Source organism: Bombyx mori, chromosome 24, assembly GCF_030269925.1.
Source record: "Bombyx mori chromosome 24, ASM3026992v2".
Classification (NCBI taxonomy): domain Eukaryota; kingdom Metazoa; phylum Arthropoda; class Insecta; order Lepidoptera; family Bombycidae; genus Bombyx; species Bombyx mori.
This window is the reverse complement of record NC_085130.1, coordinates 6,693,366-6,720,761: the sequence shown is the minus strand read 5'-3', so window position 1 is coordinate 6,720,761 and position 27,396 is coordinate 6,693,366. Positions and strand designations below refer to the sequence as shown.

The 27,396-nt window shown below is 37.7% G+C and overlaps 2 protein-coding genes and 1 long non-coding RNA gene across 3 annotated transcripts in view; 1 reads left to right on the top strand and 2 right to left on the bottom strand.

Annotated features, from left to right (window-relative positions):
- The window catches only part of LOC100101180 (actin-depolymerizing factor 1), a 40,299-nt gene extending 32,289 nt beyond the window's left edge, over positions 1–8,010 (bottom strand). Inside the window, 1 exon segment of the mRNA NM_001099808.1 lies at positions 7,980–8,010. Within this exon segment, the coding sequence (NP_001093278.1) occupies positions 7,980–7,982 (3 nt within the window). The 5' untranslated portion in view covers positions 7,983–8,010.
- LOC134201251 (uncharacterized) lies at positions 7,756–11,869 on the top strand. The gene is made up of 2 exons (XR_009976456.1): positions 7,756–7,901; positions 10,676–11,869. It is a non-coding gene; the product is annotated as an uncharacterized LOC134201251 (long non-coding RNA).
- On the bottom strand, positions 10,597–24,472 carry LOC101739009 (uncharacterized). Its single transcript, XM_038019891.2, has 11 exons — positions 24,325–24,472; positions 23,057–23,292; positions 20,994–22,308; positions 20,238–20,419; positions 17,425–17,631; positions 15,756–16,934; positions 14,760–15,065; positions 13,947–14,273; positions 12,690–12,877; positions 11,483–11,608; positions 10,597–10,901 (listed from the first exon to the last, which is right to left on the bottom strand). The coding sequence occupies exons 1-11, from the start codon at positions 24,344–24,346 to the stop codon at positions 10,628–10,630; spliced, it is 4,362 nt and encodes a 1,453-aa protein (XP_037875819.1). The 5' UTR covers positions 24,347–24,472; the 3' UTR covers positions 10,597–10,627.
- Positions 24,473–27,396: the final 2,924 nt, after the last annotated feature.

Here is a 27,396-nt window from a genome sequence, read left to right as displayed (position 1 = left end):
AATGCGTTTTTCTCATAAATCGAGATTCAAATTATAAAACGTCAGTTGATGCCAAATATTAAAATAAGAATTACGATTAACTAATTTGGCATTGAAAAATTCAAAAGACTGGTGGTAGAAAGTCTTGCGAGTCCGCAAGGGTAGGTACCACCATCACCACCTTGCCTTTTTCTGCCCTGAAGCAGTAATGCGTTTCGGCTTGAAGGGTGGGGCAGCCGATGAACTATAAAACTGAGACCTTATAACTCATGTCTCAAGTTGGCTGGCAACTTTTACATGGCAGATGTCTATGGGCTCCGGTAACCGTTTAACACCAGGTGAGCCGTGAGTTCGTCCGCCCATCAATGATAAAAAAGACTAATTCATTATTCTGTAGATATTACAAACTATTCTACTTTTCTGCGGTTGTTCGAGTCGTCGACATAATTGAAATTACTTTTACAGTGTAATTCCGCGTTTTTTGATGTTACTACATTATTTCTAACGTTTAAAACGACCAATTTCCAGTTTCCCTATAACCGTAAACCATTGGAAACGTTGGAAATAATACTACCGTTCACTAATTCGGCAACATAAAACATTTTTTGTGCACATATAGATAATGCCTCCTGAACTTTCAAATTCTGTTTCATTCTCTTTCTCTCGCAATTAACACCTAAGAAAATTCACAAGTTCACAATAGGTTCTTAAAATATATACATTGCTTGATTTACGAAGCTCAAGACTGCAAAAGATTTATTTATTTATTGCTAAGATGGGTGGACGAAGCTCACGGCCACCCTGGCGTTAAGTGGTTACCGGAACCCACAGATGTCAACCACGTTAATTCCGCCGCCCATCTTGAGACATGAGTTTAAGTCTGCATTTTTACAGTACCTGCCTGTATCACGGTAAAAACAGGCTGATTAGTGGTACCTATCCGTACGGGCTCAAAGACGCTAAGCCAAGCAAGACCAGTAATTACGCAAATTATATTTTTTGCGGGTTTTAATGTTTATTACAAGAGTCTCCTTCACCGTGGAAGTCATTCGTGAACATTTGTAAAGTACGTATTTCATTAGAAAAATTGGTACCCGCCGGCGGGATTCGAACTTTGCTACAGTCAGACCGCTCGATACGAATGTGCCGGGAGTTTTATCCTTCAGGTCACGATGCCTTCAAAACTTTTCTCAAGATATCGCACAAAATAAGTAGTGATTTTTTTAAAAGTATGTCGAACGTTTTAAATATTGAAATTCGTCTCTCAGCTTTGGTTCGAACTGAAATTCGATAGAATCCATATCAAATGAATACGAAAACCTAAGTAAACATTTAGTAGTTTTTAAATTCAAAGTTTCCCGAATGCAATGACGGCAAACTCTGCCAAAATACGCGTCTCTAATAAATTTATTGTATAAGCGAAATATTTTTACATTTTACACATATGACGCATGTTTCTCATTTTCCTATTTCTGCTCTTGACATCACGACTATATTTAACGTAAGCTAGTTTTCTTTATTAAGGTTCAATGTACCCTTTTTTGAGCAGTGATGACGAGGAATTTCGTTGTAGGACCTCTAAAGCATATTGAATTAGACACTATTTAACTCTTAGAGCGCGAGTCGTCGATATTTCGTCTCTCGATTAACGCGCGTAAACTCGGAATACCGACTATTGACCAGTTTTTATTTATAAGAATATATTTTATTTGAGTAGTTTCATGTTTCTTACACATAACGGAGATAATTACGAAAATCGTCTACAATGCTACCGTGCTGATAGCCTTGAGAGGCTATTTCAGCTTCGCCCTAACGTGTGTAGGTGAGCTCACGGGGTTCAAACCGGAGTGTTACTAACACTGACCCTAGCAAGAGCAGTGCTTCGCAGAATCTACCACCGGATCGAAAACGCGACCCACTGAGAAAATCCGGCGAGAAAGTCAGTGGGCTGTCTGTGGGTTAACTTACTCGTCGACGACGAGGACGGTGACCGGTGCTTGTGGTGCCTAAAAGCACCGTTAGTGGATCGGGAGGATCTGTAATGACGTGCTTTGGGCGAAGTCGACTGTTTACCATTCGGTCTACAGGATCGGGTATGTTTGCGGAAAATAATTAAGATTCCGTGCACACTAAAATTATTAAGGTATTTTTTTGAACAGTCCCGTGAGCTCACCTACACGTCATATCTGAAATATTCATTTAGGCTTCCAGCGAATAGGCGGGAAAAATATTCAGTGAACGTTTTATTTATAGATTATGTTTACGAGTCAACGTTTACTGCTATAAAACGCGTGGAAAAGAGACAAACTCACGTTTTATCCTTATCTAACTAGAATTACCTGTTATCTTTTAATGAATCATCGAAACAAGCCTTCGCGATTATCAGTGGAATTTTAGATTATTTTTTCGAGGGGAGTACTTTGGATTCTAAAGGTGAGAGAGAATGTGTTCACAATTCTCATAAATATTAGAAGCAATGACTCATTATAACCGGATGTTATCAAACGATACATAAATATTTATAGCCTAACGAATTTTAAAATTCAACTTTAAATTTTTCCCTTCATGTGCATATTTTGAATATTTACTTGTAGGCATATATTTGAAAAAAATCTCCTAATGAGGATTGTGCTGACCATCTTTCAATTCACACGTATGACAAAAATAATGAAAAAAAAAACCAAAAATATGTACTCTGAATAAATTTCTATTCTCACATTGTTGGTACTTATGCAGTTTTTAATACGCTTTTATTAGCTTCAGACCTATGTATGTTGTTAGTATGTAACGGAATCTTTGAGCATGATTTTGACCCCCTTCAAAACGTCGGATTAACTCGAAATTCGGTATACTTATTTAGGACTAAAATAAATAACAGTTTAACAAAACTAACAAAATACGCTTTTATAGAAAATCCAACTAAAAAATAGAAAATAAATTTGAATTAAAAATAGTGTAAGAAAAAAATAATTTTATTGTAAATAAAGCGTGGGGTGCATGGTACCTTTAGTTATAAATATTTTATGAACATGATATGAGTAGAGGGGTTATTTTGATAATATCCTGAAAAGCGCCCCACGCTTTTTTACAATAAAATAATTTTTTCTTATACTATTTTTAATTCAAATTTATTTTCCGTTTTTTTAGTTGGATTTTCTATAAAAGCGTATTTTGTTGGTTTTTTTTAAACTATTATTGATTAAATCCGCTTTTTACTCCAGGAAGTCTCGTGTAAGATAATATTATTTACGAATAATCGTACCAACATTGATACAACAACTTATCAACATCCGTTAAAGCGTCAAAGATTTAAAAACAGCCAATTCGAAATCCGAATTGAGGACGACCGCGCGACGTTGAATGAAGAAAATTCTAGAAACATCCATCATTAAAACGTTACAAATGCAATATAATCGCAGAAACCGACAAAGGTTGAACGACCTAGGCGCTCTCTGTATGCGTCATTAACTGACTCAGGTGTACCGGACTACCGGTAGCTTGAATGACTCAAGGGCGGATCTTCACTCGTTGTTCAATGATCAAACGCGCTTTGAATGTCATCCGATTTTGCTCTTGGCTAGTTTCAGCCGGATTCTTTAAAACATCTCCGTATATTTGAGACAGTCAGCGCAAAAGTGGCCTAAACCACAATTCATATTCGTGCTTATGTATTGCAATTTATTTAAAACAATAAATTTTGATGCAAAATCGACCTTTTTTTGCCCTTGTAGGCAGACGAGCATACGACCCACCTGACGGTGAGTGGTTACCGTCGTCCATGGACTTCAGCAATGCCAGGGGCAGAGCCAACCCGCTGCCTACCGCTTAATACTCTCCACAAGTCTCTTTTGAAGAGGGACATGTCCTATCCCTAGTTTCATCCATAGATAATAGAGGCCTATATAAACATCATTTTAGCGGGTATTTTTTTGTCTAGGAAGTATTATAAAGGTAAATTCAAACCTCATTATCTCCATACTATGGTAAACTTAGGCCACTTTTGCGCTGACATTTTCATTTAGTATTAATTGCCACGACAATACCAAACCTTATCGATTAAAAGTCATTCACAAGGAGGTGGCACATTAAAGGATCAGTAATATTATATAATAATTATTAACATTACATAGCATCAAGTACAGGAACGTGCTTAGTGTCTCATATTGTAAATACCACAATGGTCGGCAGAGTTTAATGATATTATTTATCAATTGGAATAAATGGTTCAAGTTTAGACACTAGCTTTGGTTGTGAAGCGAGCTAGTATTAGATTATCCTTTTCTAAAAAGGAAACAAGCTGTTACTCAAATGAAATTCACGATTACATCCTCGCATCTTGTGGGGTGAATTTGTAACATGATCGTTAGCAATTATCAGCAGCAAAAATTTCCTACCTAATTTAATCCAAAGAAATGTCTAAATATGTATATTCAAGAACAAATCTCTGAATCGAAAGCAAAGGACGGGATATCAACATGTTAGCTTTTTTCTTATTGCTTAGATGGGTGGACGAGCTCATGGCCCACCTGGTGTCAAGCGGTTACCGGAGCCCATAGACATCTACAACGTAAATGCCGCCACCTACCTTGAGATATGGGTTCTAAGGTCTCAGTTTTTTTTTACAGTCCAACGGCTGACCCACCCTTCAAACAGAAACACATTAACTGCTTAACGGCAGAAATAGACAGGGCGGTGGTACCTACCCGTGCCGACTCACAACACGTCCAACCACCAGTAAAGTTCAGTTTTAAAATGTAATTGGTTTTTTGCAGAAAATTAGTTCGTGATTTACATATAGAATTTTGTTTATAATGTTAAGGCCAGTATTAGCAACACACCCGGTTTAAGCTCCGTGAGCTCACCTACACGCCAAGGAGAAGCTGAAATAACCTTTCAAGGCTATCAGCATAGGTAGGAAAAAAATTTACTAAGGTCTTTAGATTTTGAACATTTGAAAATGTGTACGTACTTAATTAAGATACAATTTTTCAAACTAAACGCACAAACAGCTCGAATTGACATGTCTTAGGTTACAAGGGTCGCGTGTTACAACCGCCGAGCCGACCTCGACCGCAATAAGTTCAAAGTCACATACATCGATTTAAGCCTGATTCACACGGGACGTCTTTCTGAGTGAACGATGCGGACGAGATTCGTTAGGGCAACTTGCTGTCATGTGGTGGTTTTACTGGTGGTAGGAACTCTCGAGTCCGCGCGGTTAGGTACCACCACCTTACCTATTTCTGCCGTGAAACAGTAATGCGTTTCGGCTCGAAGGGTAGGGCAGCCGTTGTAACTATACTTGAGACCTTAGATATCGAGTTTCTCGATATCTCAAGATGGGTGGCGCATTTGCGTTGTAGATGTCTATGGGCTCCAGTAACCACTTAACCCAGGTGGGCTGTGAGCTCGTCCACCCATCTAATAAAATAAAAAAGGATAAATCCTCCTCATCATGACGTCAATCAACATATAGAAGAAGTTAGAAGACAGAAGGAGAACTTTCTGGGCAGAACTCTTACAGTTGATAAGTCTTGCCCGCATCAAACCTGTACGAGAATCGCAGTGTAAGTCAGGCCTTAAACGCGATGAATCATGACTAATGACATGTTACATGTGAGGCAAGTTTTTCATTATTGATTCGTAACCTTATTTTTTGTTGAGATTTATTTATTCTTCAACCGCATACAAAGTTTATGTAAGCTGTAGCAGAGTCCCGCGATGTTACCCACGATTATTTTCGTACCGCGGGTGACGCCGCGGGGCGAATCTAGTCTAAAAAAAGCAGCCTAAGTTACTCCTTAGATCAAGTGCCATCGACTTTTACGATAATTTCAATTGGGTAATCAACATACTGTATCATTTTAAATTTATCTAAAACAGCATACCTCTGTTTAGTGCAAACTAGGCTAGTTTTTCTTGAGTGTCTTTACTGTAAGGTCCTTCCATATATAGTCACTAATTACGACGGACTGGTGAACAAAACGAAAGTGGATAAGATACAGCCATTCGTTGCGTAGATTGAAACGTTATCTTAATACAGTATTAATTTCGTACCCAAAGGCCTGCCACACAGCTTTATATTTGCTCAGGTTTTAATTTTTACTGGTAGACGAACCCATAGCTTTACGGTTGGTATATTAGATGATTACCATCAGGGCGCAATCGTTTATACTCCCTTCAAATTAGAACTCTGGATATCAGTAAAATGCAGTTATATAGCATGAATGAGCCGAGTTCATGACCTGCCTGATTTTAAGCATTAATAAATTGAAGACAGGAAATTAGCAGCATGTTAACATCTTTAAAGGAACTAGACAGACTATCATTTAACAGACATTGGCTATGCCAAAATCATAAGCCAGGGCAACTCACCACCAAAACTTATTCATACTTTTATGATATCAGATTATTTTCATAAAATAGTCAATGGCTAGACAGATCTAGCAAAGACCAAGGTCATTGCTATTTCGTATACAATTTTCAGTTCAGCATATTACAACTGATAAAAGACAGTATAACATGATGTTACAAGAAGAATATGTTATTATTCTCCAATGACAGAACTAATTTTCTATTTCACATCAAACCATTGCAACAAAGCTGGTATAACTTTTTTGCAAAAAATGCTACCCCGTCTTTAAGCAATTTCAGTAAATGCAAAGTAATAAACATTATACATAAAACAAAAGATAATACTATGTAAAATATGCTGATTACAATTTGAGGGATGGTTTTAAGATAATGAGTGGTGATATTTCTTGATACGAACAAAATATTTAGTCAAAGCTTGCCCTAGAGGTCTGAAAATTGGAATAAATTGTTATCATCATCATTATTCTTTCCTATTACCCTCTGTTGGGATGTAGGGCTCGAATCAAATTTTTCCATTCATAGTTATAGTAACCTTCAATATATATATAGAATAGAATCAAATTGTTATAGTAAGCTTATTGTTTTTATTAATTCAGTTGTGTGCAATGTTACAACCAGATTGAAATTATATACATATATATTGACATATTTATTCCACTCACTGTACTGAATTACTGACATAAGATAGCCATCAAGGGTGATTTTTATTTAAATTGACATAAAAAACTTGTCTTTTTTATTATTGACATTATAATAATATTATCCATAACAGTTAATATTTTATAATATATGATTGAATCACAACTGTTGTGTTAGTGTGATTCATACACAACACTTATAAGGAAAATAATGGTCCTATGATAAAATTTAACGGAATACTTGAGTATTTATAGTATTTTGGTCGTTCATGATTCACCTAAACAATTAGACTTTAGTTTCGTTTGGGAATTTCTTAAACATACCTAAAATATATAAAAAAAATGTTTATGACCTTGACTTTCATAGGGCAATGCACCGAATTTCTTGTTAAAATTAAAATAATTTACGTTATTCTTAGGTCCACGTAGGTATGTATGCCCCAAAATAGACAGGAGACGAAGTGACAACCAGCGCCTCAATCGCTATACCTTATATGGTCAAAGTAATTGCGATTGCGCGAGGATGCATTCACTGCAGAGTTCGTTGCCCCCCTGTGTTCCTACGATACTGATAACCCTGAATTAAAGCTATAAAGTTCTAGATTACTGAAATTTACGGTTCTGAGTCGCGTACGGCCCTCCAAAAACGTCGAAAAAGGCGTTGTAAGAATAACCTTTCAATGAGACATGAAATCCAATACCCAGTGACAAATTTGATACGGTCATTGGGCGAGGCTCGAGAGCAAAATCAGTCAATAATCGCCATAGTTAAGAGACAACACGTGGCATAAAATCACTGAACAGTGACAATATATTTTAACGAAAAGGCGTGCGAAGTCTGCCGTGGGCTATGCGAAATATGGCGGCACCGGTCCTATTAGATAGTATTCCCGTGTTATTGCGATGATTGTAAGTGATAAATCGTTTCGAAGATATAGAAAAACACAAAACCATTGCGCAGCTTTAATTTTGATTTTTGTCACTTACCATTTTTTGATGTTATTCACGTAAAAATTACACCACTAACTTCACCGACACCACGACAACGGCAACCGGAACGACACTGTTCGGAATGTTGGTAAGCCCTTTTTGACGGCAGCCAATAAGCGCATGCGTCAAAGTAATAGGTGAAGTCAATACAGTATCTTTTATAATGAAATTATCATAGAAATTTTCCAACTTTGCTGTCACAAAATTGAAATTATCACAAACTACTTATTTATAGATTAATATAAATTAAAATTCTGTCAAATTTATTGTCACGTAAATTTATCAAGACGACAACGTAACAATAATCACTAGAACTTTTTGACACTGCTCTCTTCAGTGGTTGATAATTTATATCAGTAGGTACTTAATGTTAAAATAATGGAGATAAAATATAAAATCCGACCGGTGTTGTTGAGATTAGATATGAGAGTACAGAATATGTACGTTTCAACGTAACAGATAAAAATAAAATTGTCAGGAATTATCAACTTCGAATGTGAGTCACAAAGTGACGGTAGTTGTTCAGCCAATCAGAATTTATTATTCAACAAATGCCCATATAGGGATTGCAGGAAAGAGCAATGTCACGAGTTTAAAAATTGGCGCTAATTTGATGACCCAATCTTTTTTGTGAGATTATCAAAAAAATAGCGCGACGAATAATAATTGCATTCGAGTTCATAGAGATTGATAAAAGTCACATAGCTTAGTATTATGGTATGTCATTGGAATGACTGGCAGAGACATAGACGCTATTCAAACAGTGGGACCGATGACCGATGACCGATTTTAGATCCTAACTCATACAATTACTATAAAATTAGTTTATAATTTATATCAATAACCGCGTTCTATTCTCAAGAAGGTTTTTTAACAAACTCTTCAATATTGGCATTGACTGGATTGCATATATTGGAGTGCTTTAATTGCACTGCCTGCATGTCCTGTCGGATGCAGTCGTGGGTTCCATACAGATATGTACGGCATGATTCCTTTATTTTTTGTCTAAATAGCTGTACATGGCTTCAAAGAGTTATCCTGGCTTCATCGTGACTGATCGAACGATCACGGTTCTCAGTCTGAAAGAATTTGTTAATATCTGCCCTAGCAACAAGCTGCTTTCAGACTACGTTATATACTATAGTGCCATATAGTATAGCAGCCTATACTTAGTCAACAATATATAGTACACGGTCTCGATAGCGTAAAAGTTTATCCAACTTTGTATGCAGTTGGAACAGCGCCCCTAGCGGCAAACGTAGGCATAAGATCCCATTCCATACAAATATGAGCTAACTTTTATGCTATCATCATTATCCTACCTTTCTCCCAGCTACCTGGGGTCGGCGCAACATGTTTTCTCTTTCCATACTCTTCTATCATATACCATTTCTTCGCTCACTCCCCTCTTACCCATATCGTCTTTCACGAAATCCATCCATTTCTTCTTAGGTCTACCTCTTCCTCTATAACCTTCCACATTCATAGTTAACATTTTCTTACCTACCTTCTTTAACTTTTACGCTATCGAGAACGTTAAAAAACTCGCACTAAGCACACAGTAGTGTGAACGTGTCTATAACAATGTATGATGAGCGATATTGTTGTGCTATGAGCTATATACTACATAATATATGTTATTATATTATAGCGTAGTCTGAAAGCAGATAGAGAAGTGCTCCGCTGAATCTACAAAAGGATCGTAATCGCGAGTCATTGATAAGCTCCGACGAGAAACTCAGTGGATTAGTTCCTTGCGTGTTGAAGTTGCAGCTTCTGAGCCCATACTTCATAGATCCGCCTACTACAATACGTTTAAGTTTCATTAAAGTCTGTACACACATAATCGTAAGGCTGCCGATGCATATTACCATTTTGTTTAGATAAATAATTTTGATGTTTTTTTTTATTACATAGACGGGTGAAAGAACTCACGGCCACTTGATGTAAGTTGGTCATTGGAGCCCATAAACATAATCGTCACCACACACCTTGGCACTTTAATCTAAACCTGAGTTTTGTAGTCTAACGATTATTTTTAAACCAAGTTCCATATAGCTGTTAGGTGTGTGGTATCAGCGCGAGTTCATAAGGTTCCTTTCCACCAGTATTTACGCAAATCATAATTTTTGCCGCTTTGATTTTCATTACACGACGTTATTCCTTCATCGCAGAAGCAATCTGTTAACTTATGTGAAGTACAAATTTCATTAGAGAAATCGGTGTGCATAGTGTGAGTTTTTTAACGTTCTCGATAGCGTAAAAGTTAACTTATATTCGTATGAAGTTAGAACGTTTCCCACGTTCGCCGCTAAGGCGCTGTTCCAACTGCATACAAATTGAGTTAACTTTTACGCTTTCAGAAACGCTTGCGACGGGCTCGACGAGTAAATTAACCCTCAGACACAGCCCACTGAGTTTCTCGTCGGATCGTCTCAGTGGGTCGCGTTTCCGATCCGGTGGTAGATTCTGCGAAGCACTGCTCTTGCTAGGGTTCGTGTTAGCAAAGTCGTCAGGTTTGAGCCCCGTGAGCTTACCACTAGTTAAGATTACGCTGAAATAGCCTCTCAAGGCACTCAGCTAGGTAGGAAAAAAAAATTAGGTAGAAAAAAAATTTGTAATAAAAAACAAAACGATTTATTTCCCTATGAATTGCCGACATATTTATAGTATCTCTTGTACATGGTGTACAGGTTGGCGGCGGTGAGGTGTCCGGGCGAGCCGGCCAACGCGCGGCGCAGGAAGGGCGCGGCGTGCGGGCAGTCTGCGGCGCGCGTGAGGAGCGCCACGCAGGTCTCGGCGTGCAGGCGCACGGGCCGCGCCGGCGCCCCGCGCTCCAGCAGCGCGCACAAGTCACCCACCGCGTACGCCGCCACGCGCGACACCTGCCTCTTCCGTTTCGTTATCGATTGCGTTAACCTGGAAAACGAATGTACAGTGTGCTTAGTGCGAGTTTTTTAACGTTCTCGATAGCGTAAAAGTTAACTCAGATTTGTATGGAGTTCGTTCTTGATAGCGTAAAAGTTAACTCAGATTTGTATGGAGTTCGTTCTTGATAGCGTAAAAGTTAACTCAGATTTGTATGGAGTTGATACGTTTGCCGCTAGGGGCGCAGTTTCAAATACATAACTTTTACGCTACCGAGAACGTTAACAGAAATTCGCACTAAGCACACAGATTCCTTTAACTGCTAAGACGTATTGTCGAAGTCACGGGAGCCCATAGTCTCGCTAAATCTCGAGAACGGCTGGACCGATTTGGCTAATTTTGGTCTTCAATTACTTGTGGAAGTCCAGAGAAGGTTTAAAAGGTTTAGGTAATTATGAAAAATAACAATTTAGTTTTCCTTTTGACGTGTCCTCCGTCGGACGGATTCCTTTTGTTTGTTTGAAGTTTATTTTATACAAAAGTTTAAGTCTTTTATTTATCTATTTAGGCACTACGAAGTCTGCCGGGTCAGCTAGTTTATTAATAAAAATTTGAATTTGAAATAAACTTACATTTCAATATCGTGAGCGGTCTGGGCAAGTCTCTCCTCGACGTCCCGGTCTGGTTCGGTCTCTGACGTGGTACGCAAACAGACACACAATATTAAAGCTCTGTAGCACTGCATATAATTTGGCCATCTGTAAAAAAAAAAACTTTGTTATACAACATTCGGTCGCACTCGGGCGTCATCGGACGCGATCGGAGTTCCCGAACGCGCAGGTGTCCCGTGACGTCATACTGCGAGATTCGCGCGCGTCGATTTAAGTTTATTGTAAAAATGTAATTTTAGTTTCAATTGGTACCTATCTTGTAGTGTCTAGTTTTGTTTACTCTTTTTAATTTATATTATATTATAACATTGTACACATTATATTAATATATATATTGTTGAATTGGTGTGTTTGTCTTTTATATGTTCGGAGTAAAATATCCCACGAATACGAAAAACAAATAACAAAACCACATACTGATAAGGAGGGTAAATCAAAAAAAAGAACGTCGGTAATACAAACTGGACTTTTTGGCGGGAACGCGAGGAGTGAAGTTGTGTGATTTGTTTTATTTTGTCTGTTTAGTGTTTCTTCAGGTTTAAATTGTGTAATAACGGTGGTTTATTAACTGTTTAGTATCTGTGAAAGTGCATAAATGTGGGAAAATTAAACCAAGCCGCTGGACGTAACTTCTCGGGATCCTCCAAAAAGTCCACTGAAAAAATCTCAGTAAATAACCAGCATTTAACTGAGATTATATTTCATCCCATATCATCTCTTGTTATTTCATTTAATTTCATCCCAGTTGATTAATGACTTAAATTAATCATCTTCGTTTCATTTCATTTCACTCCGTATTATCTTTTTTTTTTTATTGCTGTAGATGGGTGGACGAGCTCACAGCCCACCTGGTTGTTAAGTGGTTACTGCAGCCCATAGACATCTACAACGAAAATGCGCCACCCACCTTATGATATAAGGTCTCAGTATAGTTACAGCGGCTGCCCCACCCTTCGACCGAAACGCATTACTGCTTCACGGCTACAATAGACAGGGTGGTAGTACCTACCCGCGCGGACTCACAAGAGGTCCTACCACCAGTAAATTTACCACCAGTAAAATACCATTTTTCATGAAAATAAGAGTATAAATTAAAATAAGACATGACTTAAAGGTCTTAGTTACCAGGTCATAAAATTCCTTAAAAAATACTACAACCACAACAGACCTGTCCTCTAACATTTCTTCTCTCGACAGCAGCATATTATTAAGAATCGTCAGGCATCCTTCGAACAGCCCGAAGTATGAACGCCAAGTTATTTCGTACTTTATCTCCGTGCTATTGGGGCATATAATCGCGTTGACGATGTGGATTAACGAGAAAACGCTGTCCAGAAACTTGTAGTCCAATGACATCTGGAAAATGAAATACAATTTTAATATAATAACGATATTTTTTATTTTTTTATTTTTCCTACCTAAGCTGATAGCCTTGAGAGGCTATTTCAGCGTAACCTTAACTAGTAGGTGAGCTCGCGGGGCTCAAACCTGAGTGTTGCTAACACTGACCCTAGCAAGAGCCATGCTTCGCAGAATCTACCACCGGATCGGAAACGCGACCCACTTAGAAGATCCGGCGAGCAACTCAGTGGGCTGTGTCTGAGGGTTAATTCACTCGTCGAGCCCTTCGTCGCAAGCGACGGGTTCGACGAGAACGATGACCGGTGCTTGAGGTACCTAGAAGCACCGTTAGTGGATCGGGAGGATCCGAAATGACGTGTAATAACGATAAGAAATAAAGTATAGCTATAGATTTTTTTTATAAAGCTCTGAGACAAAAGATGAAGATTTTTTTGAGTTATCTGAAACTGCAGTTTTTTCTGAGGCTTTATAACTAGTTTAATTCAGTTTATACAATATTTTATTATTCCACAGTAATATTGTAGGAGAATACAGCAGTTAAGACCGAGTAGCTAGTTCGGTTCACCAATCTCACATTAACTGTCCCCAACGATCTAGCTCGGTACGCTTTTATTAGCTTCAGACGTATGTATGTTTGTAACGGAATCTTTGAACATGATTTTGACCCCCTTCAAAACGTCGGATCAACTCGAAATTTGGTATACTTATTAAGGACTGATGACAATTCAATATTTAAAAAAAGAAAAGAAAAAAATTGAAAAAATTTAAATTCAAGTATAAATGAAAAATAAATAATAGTTTAAAGAACTAACGAAATACGCTTTTATAGAAAATCCAACTAAAAAATAGAAAATAAATTTTAATAAATTTGAATTAAAAATAGTATAAGAAAAAAATGATTTTATTGTAAAAAAAAGCGTGGGGTGCATGGTATCAGTAGTTATAAATATTTTATTAACAGATATGAGTAGAAGGGTTATTTTGATAATATCCTGAAAAGCACCTGTCCCTTTCACCTGCACCTTTCACGAGACTTGTATCGTAAATACAAACTAAAGCTCACCTTCTTGGCCGACAGAATAACTTCAGATAAATTGTCCATATTAATTTTGATTATCTCGCAGATCTTATCTTCGATCCTAACGATTTTCACGTTCCGCTCATCGTACAAATCGATTTTCTTTCTCTTCTTACTGGCAACACTGTCCCACTCGTAGTGTTGCCGCAACCAGAACCTCAGGCTCTTGCACGAGCGAGCTATTACCTTCGTTAAGGCGGCACATTTCGGACCGACTATGTTGGCCTTTAAGCACTGCGCCCAAATGTATCGGGATACTTTATGTGAAGTCAAGTCACCGTTTGATTTGTCTTTAAGCATAATCGCCGGTTTCTGTAACGAAATGAAGTTAATTATTAACGGTTCTAAATACAGTGGTACCGCGTTAAAATCCCACGCAGATTTTGTAAATTCTTCTGTACTTACTGGAGTCCGCACGGGTAGGTACCACCGCCCCGCCTATTTCTGCCGTGAAGCAGTAATGCGTTTCGGTTTCAAGGGTGGGGCAGCCGTTGTAACTATACTGAGAACTTAAAACTTATATCTCTATCGACGAGCTCACAGCCCACCAGGTGTTAAGTGGTTACTGGAGCCCATAGACATCTTCAACGTATATGCGCCACCCACCTCGAGATATAAGTTCTAAGGTCTCAGTATAGTTACAACGGCTGCCCCGCCCTTCAGACCGAAACGCATTACTGCTTCACGGCAGACCCGTGCGGATTCACAAGAGGTCCTACCACCAGTAGCGAATCCAAGTCTTCGGGCGTCAGTGATTACGGTCGATTTTCCCTAAGCACGCATTCATCTCGAACTCACCTTCAGAAGCGACAAGTTCATCAGTTCCTCGGCGACGTTGGCGACGAAGCACTCGACCGACATCGACTCACACACGGACCTCAGTGTTGCCAACCCGTCGTCCAGGCAACTAGCGCTCGCTTTCCCGGAGAATACTATCGAGAGCCTAGTTTTGAGGCTGCGCCATATTCCCGAGAACAATTTGTCTTTTTCTTTGAACATTTCGTGAGTATCGAGTTTCTTGATGTGCCTTAGCATTACGTTCAATAGGCCAAGAGAGGATTCGATCTGTTGAGATTCGGATGTCGCTTCTTCTATAGTGCGAATCTGAAATATGCACACGTAATTACTATTTTTTATATTTTTATTGCTTAGATTTTTTTTTATCCTACCTAGCTGAGCCTTGAGAGGCTATTTCAGCGTAGCCTTAACTAGTACTAGTACTAGGCTCAAACCTGACGACCTTGCTAACACGAACCCTAGCAAGAGCCGTGCTTCGCAGAATATACCACCGGATCGGAAACGCGACCCGCTGAGAAGATCCGGCGAGAAACTCAGTGGGCTGTGTCTGTGGGTTCATTCACTCGTCGAGCTCTTCGTCGCAAGCGACGGATTCGACGAGAACGATGACCGGTGCTTGAGGTATCTAAAAGCATCGTTAATGGATCGGGAGAATCCGAAATGACGTGTTTAGGGCGACGTCGGCTGCTTTCCATTGTCCGCAGGATCGGGAATGATTGCTTAAATAGGTGGACGAGCTGTTAAGAGGTTACTGGAGCCCATAGACATCTGCAACGTAAATTCTGCCACCCACATTGAGACATGAGTTGTAAGGTCGCATTTTTAACAGTACAACGGCTGCCCCATCCTTCAAACCGAAACGCATTACTGCTTCACGGCAGAAATAGGCGAGGCGGTGGTACCTACCCGTGCGGACTCACAATACCTCCTACTACCAGTTACAACTAAAGTTCATTTGCTAACACAAATTTCCATATAGAATGTGAAAATACTTACAGAAGTTTCAACAAAAAATTCGAGTCCCTTTAAGACACATTCCATTTCATTAGCTTCATCCGGTTTCGTGGCTTCACAATATTTCGAGAGAGTCAACGTGTAAGCCGCCATTGCATTCAGTGTTGCCGCATTACTTTCTACCATACTATTTTCGGTGTTGCCAGAAATATTTTTTACGAAACTACCATTCACGAAATCTATATTCTTGAAAGCTTTTAAAAGTTCCCTATGCAATTTGTCTTGTAAATCGGCCAATATGGATCTGTGGGCACTCGTTGTCAACGCTTTTTTCTGTTTCGCGATCAAAGGCAATATAATGCAGCTTATTTGAAAAGCCGGCTCTCTGAAGCCCTCAATACTGTTCAAAGCTTTATTTTCCTTATTTATTATTAGTTCTACTAATTTCTTAACTATTTCGTTGTTAGCCTTGACTCTCTTAACGGAAGACGCTAGTACGTTTTTTATTACTAAAAGATTGTTCGATGTTTTATTTGTTAGTGTTAATAAATCGATCATGATTCCGTCTTCAAATGAGAAGACAAAGTCAACTGGAAATATTTTGTATAGATCTGGTGGTTGAAAGCCCATTTCGAAGATGCTCTGAATCAGACAATCCGTGTTGCGTCTCAATTTTTTCCCAGCATTCCTTTTTGTTGCCAGTAAAACAAAAATAACCGCCAACTGGTAGTTCTCATCCAAATACGGGACTTGCAAATTTTTCAACAATTCTATATAGTTTTTTATGGTATCAAAGTTTTCCGTCGGTATTGTGATGTTCAAAAAGTATTCCTTCATATCGATTTTTTTACAAAACGATTTCGTGAAATCGATTTTGCTAATAGCTTTAGATAACGAGTCGGCGTTATCGAAACATTTCGCTATCTGTTTCACCGTTTCTAGTGTTAAATAGTTTAATAGAACCCTGTTGTTTGAAATGGTGACGTCATTGAATAGCTTTGCATCGCTGTTGTTAGAGTAGCGTTTGATTAGGGTCTTAGCTATCTGCTTGTACTGGGACTTTGTTAGATCGTAACAAAGAACTTGCAATACGGTTTCATCATTTAACACATTATCGATTTTACGTGCGAACTCACTGACGAGATAACTTTTGATTGGTACCGTATCTTCTTTATTGTCTAACAATTCTAATGCCATTGATTTCACTGTTAGCAGCTCATTCTGAAATTTAATGTATGAGGTTAGTTCAACTTAAAATGCACCATATTTATTTTATTTTATTTTTCTTAGATTGTTGGACGAGCTCACGGTCCATCTGGCATTAGGTGGTTGCTGGAGCCCATAGACATCTACAGTGTAAATGTCACCACCCATCTTGAGATATAAGTTCTAAGGTCTCAAGTATAGTTACAACGGCTGCCCCGCCCTTCAAACCGAAACGCATTACTGCTTCACGGCAGAAATAGGCAGGATGGTGGTACCTACCCGCGCGGACTCACAAGAGGTCCTACCACCAATATAGTTATATTTCTTTAATTTAACAGCATTAGGAGTTCGTTAAGTTGGACATACGGATAGAGTGAGATAGGAAGATGTAAAAAAAGAGTGCATCTCGTGCCTGTTGAGTCTAATTAGGAAAGGAAAGGAGACACAAGATATCTAAAGATTATTCTTAAATTTGCACACTGATAAGCTAATAAAAATTACATACCAAAACAATGGTTTCTTCATCTTTGATTTTCGACATTAAATCTATCCATTGCGCGCTATTGAGACAGGGCAAAATCGAACTCATATCGAACGTCTCACTGGTCGAGGTTTCGATTTTCAGCTTGTAATTACTGTATTTGATATTAAGAAGTTTTAATTGCGCAAAGCTCACGCACAGCTTCAGAAATGATAACACTAATGGTGGATTCTGAAAACGTTGAATATTCATTTTTAGTTACCGTCGACACAGATCATGACAAATGTTACATAAGTATTGTTACGCCGGTAAGAGTAACGCCATCTATCGCTGAATAGTCGAACGAATATCGAAGGACCTGGAGCGCTCGAGAAGTACAACGCCATCTACTGTCAGATAGCGGGAACTACTACTAGAGATGTGTGGAATATTCTCGATAATTCTAGGGATGTGGTATCGGCTATAAAAGCGTTGCAGGGATGGCACGCAGTCAGTCAGTAATCGGAACTACTCGAAGCGAAACAGCGGACGGATCACCTGAAGCGAAGCGGAACAGGCGAATTGAGAGTTTTAAAGTGTTTGTTGAGTGTTTTAAATTGTTTGTTGGGTGTTTTAAATTTTCCAAGTGTTGAATACAATTTTTTGTTGTACTATGGTGGAATTTTATTTATCCCGAACCCCAGCGCGTAAGAGTATAATTAATTAATGTTATTATGTCGACTTAATTTTGTGGGTAGGCGAACATCTCTCTGATGGTGAGTGGAAGCCGTACGTCATGGCTATTAGCAATACCAGGGGCACAGTCAAGCCGCTACTAATGATCAGTATGAACCCAGATTTTTACAATAGACATTATATTTAATACCATGCAATATTTTAATAAAAACTAGATCTTTAAAAAAACCCTATTCTTTGCATTTACTTTCTATGTTCTTTATAATGTCCTTTGTTTCATTATTGATTAATTAAATGATGCTGCGCTATGGCAGCAACGATTTTATATCAGCATCATTTCGATTGATTGAAACCACAAATATATAAATATATACACGACTTAAGAAGTCAAAAGAAAATTTAAATCATTTAGGTTAGGACATGTTACAGCAAGAAACTGGTTTTGACTGAAGGAGCAAGGCTGTATACCAAACCACAGAACAACTTGAATAATGCGACAAACATCAACAAATTAAAAGTACAACTGAAAGCTTACTTGACAACATAAATTTGACCGCTAGCAAAAACTCTAGATGTACAGGGTGTCCCAGAAAAAATCGATAATCCTGAAACACCTCATAGTATATATAGTATTATTATTGAGTAGTAGTATTTTTACCGAGGACTCAAATAAAAATTTGAAAAAATTCTTAAGTTGTACCGAAACAAAAAATTGAGAAAAAAAAAAAGTGTGTGTGTCCGCTCCGACGCACGACTGGAGTTTACTGGATATAAAAAATTAAACGAAACAATACGAGAAATAGTTCTATATTACGACAACACGATACACTACAGATTATTAACAAATTAACGAGACACAAAACAAACGACTAACAAATATATGAAAATACAATAATGAGAGAAACGCGCGATCAGTACGAGGCTTTGTGGCGGACTGCCGGCGCAGCAGCCCGGCGTCACCTGCAATAACGCGGCCGCGCGTTGGCTCCTGATTGGCGCGCGCACGCATCACGCAATCAGGAGCCAATCAGGCGCATAACGCATTTCGTGTGACATGCTAGTACGATTTTGATTGGCGCGCGCACGCATCACGCAATCAGGAGCCAATCAGGCGCATAACGCATTTCGTGTGACATGCTAGTACGATTTTGGTCCCCATAATTTTCATACCCCGGGCCTATATATGTAAATCGATTCTAAAGGAGTAAACTCCAAAAAGTGTGTGTGTCCGCTCCGACGCACGACTGGAGTTTACTGGATATAAAAAATTAAACGAAACAATACGAGAAATAGTTCTATATTACGACAACACGATACACTACAGATTATTAACAAATTAACGAGACACAAAACAAACGACTAACAAATATATGAAAATACAATAATGAGAGAAACGCGCGATCAGTACGAGGCTTTGTGGCGGACTGCCGGCGCAGCAGCCCGGCGTCACCTGCGATAACGCGGCCGCGCGTTGGCTCCTGATTGGCGCGCGCACGCATCACGCAATCAGGAGCCAATCAGGCGCATAACGCATTTCGTGTGACATGCTAGTACGATTTTGATTGGCGCGCGCACGCATCACGCAATCAGGAGCCAATCAGGCGCATAACGCATTTCGTGTGACATGCTAGTACGATTTTGATTGGCGCGCGCACGCATCACGCAATCAGGAGCCAATCAGGCGCATAACGCATTTCGTGTGACATGCTAGTACGATTTTGGTCCCCATAATTTTCATACCCCGGGCCTATATATGTAAATCGATTCTAAAGGAGTAAACTCCAAAAATACCAAATTTCATAATTAAAATTTAAGTTCCGATTAACTTTTATAAAAAATTACACTAGCTACTCATACGATTTCCTGTATATTCCTTAGTATAGTCCATGTAGAATATTATAATACTAAAAAGCCTATAGATTTCATTTATTTGTAGCCGTTGTATATTGCAGAAACGCACAGCAGTATGGAAAATATCATCTTCTTTATTTTTAAATACGTAGTTTGGGTACTACCTGAGATTTTTTATTTTGTGTCCCCTATAGCTCTACTATGAGGTGTTTCAGGATTATCCATTTTTTCTGGGACACCCTGTATTGTGTAGTACTCATTAAATTATTTATTTTCAACAAACGAGTAAAGCTAAAATCGTATTTACATACATAACTTAGCTTCAATGTGCATTCACCGAATCGCTTCAAGCATTCCCTCTCAAATTTATCGAAAGCGTTCCAAAAGTCTTCCGATATTTGAAACGGAACTGTGTGATCCGCCATTTTGTTGTATCGCAAAAACGAAGACAAGATGGCAGCCAAAACTTCCGCTATTGTTATTATTGATGGACCTGGAATTTGTAATTGATATTTTCGTTTAAAAATATATACAATAGATATAAATTAATTTTATTATTTAATTTCTTAGTAAATGTAATATTTTTAAATTAAAAGTATTTGTAAATTTATAATCGAAAAAAATCCTTTACATTTATTACATGTATCTACCATTCAAAGTGTAATTCAGATAAAGCAATGATAAATGCATTAATAAATAAATTAAAGACACAAATAAGCGAAATGAAACATTATGATGGCTGTCCTTGATGTATAACTATACACATTATATATGTATATTTATATTTACTAGCGGTAGGACCTCTTGTGAGTCCGCACGGATAGGTACCACCACCCTGCCTATTTCTGCTGTGAAGCAGTAATGTGTTTCGGTTTGAAGGGTGGGGCAGCCGTTGTAACGATACTGAGTCCTTAGAAGTTATATCTTAAGGTGGGTGGCGCATTTACGTTGTAGATGTCTATGAGCTCCAGCAACCACTTAACACCAGATGGGCCGTGAGATCGTCCACACACCTAAGGAATAAAAAAAAGGGCTCACTAATTATATCTCACTAAATTTATACTCACTAACAAATCCTTCTTCGAGCATCATTAGACAATGTTCTTCAAAATCTTTTTGCAGTAGCTCCAAGACTTCCTTATTTTGTCTGAACATCAGCTCTGAAGTGTATTTCCCATAACTTTCAACACACTCCTCGGGAAAAATATCGTTTCCGTTTATAATTTTCTTCATTAGATTCTCACAATCTGTTCCATTTTCTAAGCAGGCTGTGACGCTTTGTTTTAACTCAAATTGTTCAGTGTTGCTATCCTCCAAATTATTTTTGATATACGGTAGGATTTGACTCAAAAACGGTATGCCACGGCTCAATTTAAAAAGCATCTCCATTAAGCAACTCAACATATCAACGTAACATTTGTAAGCATTATGTTTTTTAGCTGTCATGATCGGTGGTAAAATTACAGTCAGCTTTTGCTCAATCAACGTGGGATCCAATTTTAAGGCAGTCTTTATTATATTCATGGTTGCTTTATCTGGTTTACCATCTAATTTCAACTGCCCCATCATAACCGCTTGAAGGAAAGACATGAAGTTCTTCTTAATTTCAACTTTGCTAATTTTTTCACCGAATGTGTCAGTCAAACGAATACTTATGTCTACTTCGTTTAGTAGTAATATCTCCAAGATGTTCAAGAAGAGGTTTCTTCTGATCTTTTCAGCGTTCCCTTCAAATTTTACTATTTCCAAACTCATAGCTGGTTTTATGAAATCTTGAGGCATACCCAAGAAATTTACTATCATAATGCAAAAAGCAAACACAACTTGGCTCTCACTATGAAAGCAGCTGATGAAAATTTCAATAAAGTCCCTTATGAACTTATGATCTTTCTCACCTTTAGTAACATCAAATAAAGCACTCATAATTTTCAATACAGATTGAATATTATCACCTTTTTCCAGCATTAATTCATTGATGTTGTCCTTTCTGATCAAAGTTTGTAAGTAGCTGATGTAGCATGATTTTCTAGTAATTGGAAACATTACGTTCTGGCACAGTTCAATAATGTCGCTAGAGCATTCCGTACCTAGGAAACTGAAGAGGGTCTCCAAATGATCTTCCGATATAAATTTTATGATAAATTCTAATTTTTTTTTGCATTCCTTGTAATATTTTATTATATTACTTATTAATTGTTTTACGAATGTAACATTTAATTGTTCCTCATGTTTCAAACATAGCAGCACGGTAATTGATATTTTTAAATATTCATCAATGTGTTGATTTAACTGTGGAGTAATTCTTGTGTTCCCTAAGAATTGCAGGATGAAGGGTATGTCATTGTTTCCAATCGGATTACTTTGTATGTATTGTGAGAGAATCTGAAAATTACATACAAAATTGATTTATTTACATGAATAATTTGTTAGATTAACTTTAGTCTATGTTAGAAGCGGTTGTATTTATTCCTTAATGACAAGGTATCAAAAGGTGGAATTTAACTGAATATGCAATTTCGAAAAGGGCACATGTCTGAAAAAGTAATGTTCAGGAAATGAAAAAAAACTGATTATTTTCTAAAGCAGTGTCAAATTTAAAATATTAACTTTTAGATATATTTTAGTGTTAATTAGCAATTGAAAATTATTGGAATTATTATAAAATGGGTGTAGGTAAGTCTGAAAACTACATGTATATGAATAAACGTATTTGACAAAATATGCGACATGTGCCCTTTTCGATTGGTGTCACATAAAACCAGTGACTGGTAGTAAATTAATGCGTTATTTCATTGGTATTGAGTTTGAAAGGCTATTTAGTTTAAGCGACACTTTGCTTAATACGCAACATTCACCTTAGTAATGAAACATGAATTTTATTTTATATTATTATCAACAGTTAGATATTTTTAATTGAACTTCAGTTAAGTTTACTCAATTCAAACAACTAAAGAAGTTTTTTTGTGTTGTTATTTTTTTTCGAAATTTTAAATTTTAAGTGTCTCTCCTGTAATGTTACACAAACGTCGGATAAACCAAACAGCGTTTTACCCCTCGATATAAAAATAATTACTATGACAATTAGCCTCTTAAAATAGCTACTCTTAAATCTTTTAATATTCCATCATACCTGTATTAAAATACTCTTCATTTCACTTGTCAAATGATCAGAAACATTGACCCATTCTAAAACGTTACGTAGCTCATCTCTCGGTAGTTCATTTTTAACTGTTAAGGTATGTAGCCAAGTTCCTACAACTCTTTCTTTCGGCGCTGACGGGAAGTGATGGGATTGAATCAGATTTTTGGCTAAGCAAATTCGTTTGGGTAATGGGGTTGCACTGTTGTCCAGGTGACGTTTTAATTCTGGAAGTTTTAACGATAATGTTAATTATTAATATTTATTTATGTGTAGACAAGCAAAACTATAATTATTAATACATTGTTCATGTTTGTATATTTATGTATGTACATGTATCTATAATATATAAATCTACAGTGATTTTTACGGATGTTCGGTTATAACTACTGAGCCATGCATTTGATTGACTTGAATCTTGGTATTCATGTAGAAAATACATTACTTAATGGATAGGCTAATATTTATATGAGTGTTGGACTCCCTAATAATAATGACAATAAATAATAATGTTAATTTTAAATGCCCAGCGAAGCGGGCGAGTACGGCTAGTACTATATGTGTGTGTATATATCTCTAAATTAAATAATATTAATTAAGTATATATTAAATCGATAGGTACAGCATGTGAAATTCATTTCCAAATGATTCTTGTCCACCTGATAGATGTTTGGAAGATATCGCTTTTAGCGATAAGACCGCCAATAATCCTTCTTTTGTATTTAATGTTTCGCATTGTTTATTCATTTTGTGTACTATAAAAAATACTATCTCTCTCAATAGTTAAACTTTTTAGTAATGTTTTGAGTATTTGTGTGATCTGAATCAGTGTGAAATCAATTTATGTACGTATTGTGATCATAGATCTCCTCATTGTAAAAAAGCCTAAATCGGTATGGACTATTTATTTACTGTAGGCAGATTTTTTTTTAATGGATATCCTCATCAGCCTGTATCTCTCTACTGGTGGATGTACACTTCTCCCATAGCTCGCCGCAATGAACGGTTCTCCGGCGGAATTAATAAATTACATCCATTACACATAGTTATACATTAGGTTGAATGATTTCCATGATTTTGTCTTGGTTTTTAGTTTGGATTGGATATAGGATTTACTATACGAAATTCATTTTATTTACAGCAACGAACACATGTTATTTATCTCATCAAATAATTTTGTTTTCGGATATTATTATCAAGTTTATATACAGTTTAGGTTATGTTTGTTTTTCGATAATATATCTTTTAATATAACATACCGTTTAATGGATTTAATGACATGTTGTTGGTTGTGCTTTGTTTAATTTATTTGCACGAAAAAAAGCACAAATTATTTATAAAAATAAAGTTCTGTGACACATGTGGATGTTTTCAATCTTAATAACATTTTTACAACGGTGTGATGAAGGTATCACATACCATACAGCCTAATCTGTTATATGAAAATAATATGAAAGCAATTGGAATGAAATGAGATGGGTTGTAACAAATTCTCAGTAAAGTGGTGGCTATCTATTGAGATTTGGTGGAAATATGAGGGTAGAATTTTATTTTGTTAATGTAATGTTTCTGTAGGTTTAAAAGTGTAACATCGGTGGTTTATTAATCAGTAAACAAGAGAACCGCAATTTAAATATTCTGTAGCAAAATTTCTAACCTTTTAAGGGCTAAAATGGATTAGCTTAGATGAATAGCTTTTTTTAATACAGTTTTCTAAGTGTACGTAGTTTAACATTTATGCTATATTTAGGCATTAAAGATATTTTAACTTTTTACCTATAAATTTATTTGCGTAGAACAAAATTCGTGGTGGCAAAGCGGATTTTCCTTTTGGGTATGTAGGGACACAGGCTATTATGTAAACAAAATTGTGCGTAGTCATAACATGTGGCTGCGCCCGCAAGATCCGTTGCTTTTTACTTTTTAAAGCAGTCGCGAATAAACGCTCGGACTAACCAGTTGTGTTATTTAATGATTATAATTATCTCACCTCCGATAGCGCTCTGAACCATTATTGACCACTACCAAAACAGCTCCTAAAGGTACTTGCGTCTTTAGTCATTTCTGTACTTAACACGGTAGCCCTCCTCCCCTTATCGTAGGTGTAGGACGATGTGCCTTTTTTTATGGCATTGATGGGTGGACGAGTACATAGCCTGTTAGTGGCTAATCACACGGTTAAGTGATTACCGCTACAACGTAAATACCGCCACCTTGAGATATGAGTTCTAAGGTCTCAGTATAGTTAAAACGGCTGCCCCACCCTTCAAACCGAAACGCATTACTGCTTCACGGCAGAAATAGGTAGGGTTGTGGTACCTATTCGTGCGGACTCACAAGAGCTCCTACCACATAACTCATAATCACACATACCACATAACACGCCAAACAGCAGAAACGAATATCAAAAGACCTAGTGATATCGAGAACGCTCGAGAAGTGTAACGCCATCTATTGTTCAATAACGGAAACACATATTGAAACGACTAGTCCTACCGGGAATATTCTCGATAGTTGTAGACTTGTCGTGTCGACTATAAAAGTGCCAGTGGCAGTGAGTATTCGGATCACCTGAAGCGAAGCGAAAGAAGTGAATTACGAATTGTAAACTGTTCCTTACTTAAGTGTTAAATAGAGTTTTAATTTGTACTTCGTTGAAAGTTTTATTTATCCCAAGCCCTAGCGCGTAACAATATTAAAGATTTTTTTTATTGCCTTTGTAGGCTAACGAGCATACGGCCCCCTGATGGTAAGTGGTTACCGTCGCCCATAGACTTCAGCAATACCAGGCGCAGAGCCAAGCCGCTGCCTACCGTCACGTATCCACAAGCCTCGTTTGAAGTCGTCGTGGCTTGAAAGATAAGACGCCTGGTATACTCGTGTCAAGAGATGTGACTACGCCCACGCTGAAGTCCCGCAGACAAGTAAAAAATGTGTCTATTGAAATAAGTATATAGCGTGATTTCTTAGCGCCTTAGGCTAACAGTGAATCACTCCTCCTTGCCTCGATAATCCTCAATGCTGGAGTTCGTGGCCTTCCTTAATAAATTTCTTTACGATAATTCTGCGCCAGTCCTGCCTTGCGCGGATGACATCGTGGACTTAGATGTTGAGTAGAGCGTATCTAGTTCGACCAGTGCTTTGGACTCTACCTCTGGGTATTCTTCTACCTTGCCTGTTATCAGCAATTTTTCTAAATTGTCACCTTTCTTTCTCGAAATGCGTCCTGAATCAGTGAATAGGTAGGAAAATATAATATGAAATTTTACACATTTTTTTTTATCTTACCTATTCTGATAGCCTTGAGAGGCTATTTCAGCTTCACCCTAACATGTAGGTGAGCTCACGGGGCTCAAACCGGAACTGTTGCTAACACTGGCCCTAGCAAGAGCAGTGCTTCGCAGAATCTACCGCCGGATCCGAAACGCGGCCCACTGAGAAGATCCGGCGAGAAACTCAGTGAGTTGTTTTTATGGGCTAGTTCGCACATCGGAGTCGACGAGTTCGACGAGGACGGTGACTGGTGCTTGAAGAGCTTAAAAGCACTGAAAGTGGGTCCAGGGAGTCCGACAAGAAATGTTTTGGGCGACGATGGCTTTGCTAAGCCTCTTCGCCAGGGTTATATGTAGTTAGCGCTGTTAGCGGTGGCCACGATAAGAGCGCTATCAAAGCTTTGCATTTTTAAAGTATTTTTCTGATGCTTCCCTAAGATACATAAGTATCGGTTCTAGGTTTACGTCGTCGTGCAGATCTGCATTCCTCAAGTACCACGGTGATCATAGATCGAATTGATATGAAATCTATATACAATATAAATATAAAAGGAATGATGGATGAAAGGAAGTATGTATGTTCACCTAAAATTATCTTACGTAGTTAGATTTCTCAATCGTCGAATGGCTTTTATGTTTTAGTATAAAGTTGCATTTTATTGCGAGCGAAGCGACGGCTGCAATTAGCTTAAACACAAAACCAAATCACCAGTCACCGTGCCAGGTTTAAGTCGATTTCAAAACCTCAATTGACACTGCCTTACTGACTATTATAAAATCTCAGAAATGATCAACGCGCAAATACAAGTTTTTTTATAATTACTCGTAATATCGCCCTATCACGACCGTGAAAGAATAGGGTAGAATTGAGCGTGAATTAATAAATATCAACCTTGAAACGATAAATTTGAGAATCAAAACGCGAACCTTAAAACATTGTAAATTATTCAAACAAAGATCGCGGCTTTAATAGAATAAATTAAAATTCCAAATATTATGACCAACCAAAAATAAAACGAAATGAATGAACAAAAGAGGTTTCATTCATAAAAAATGTCT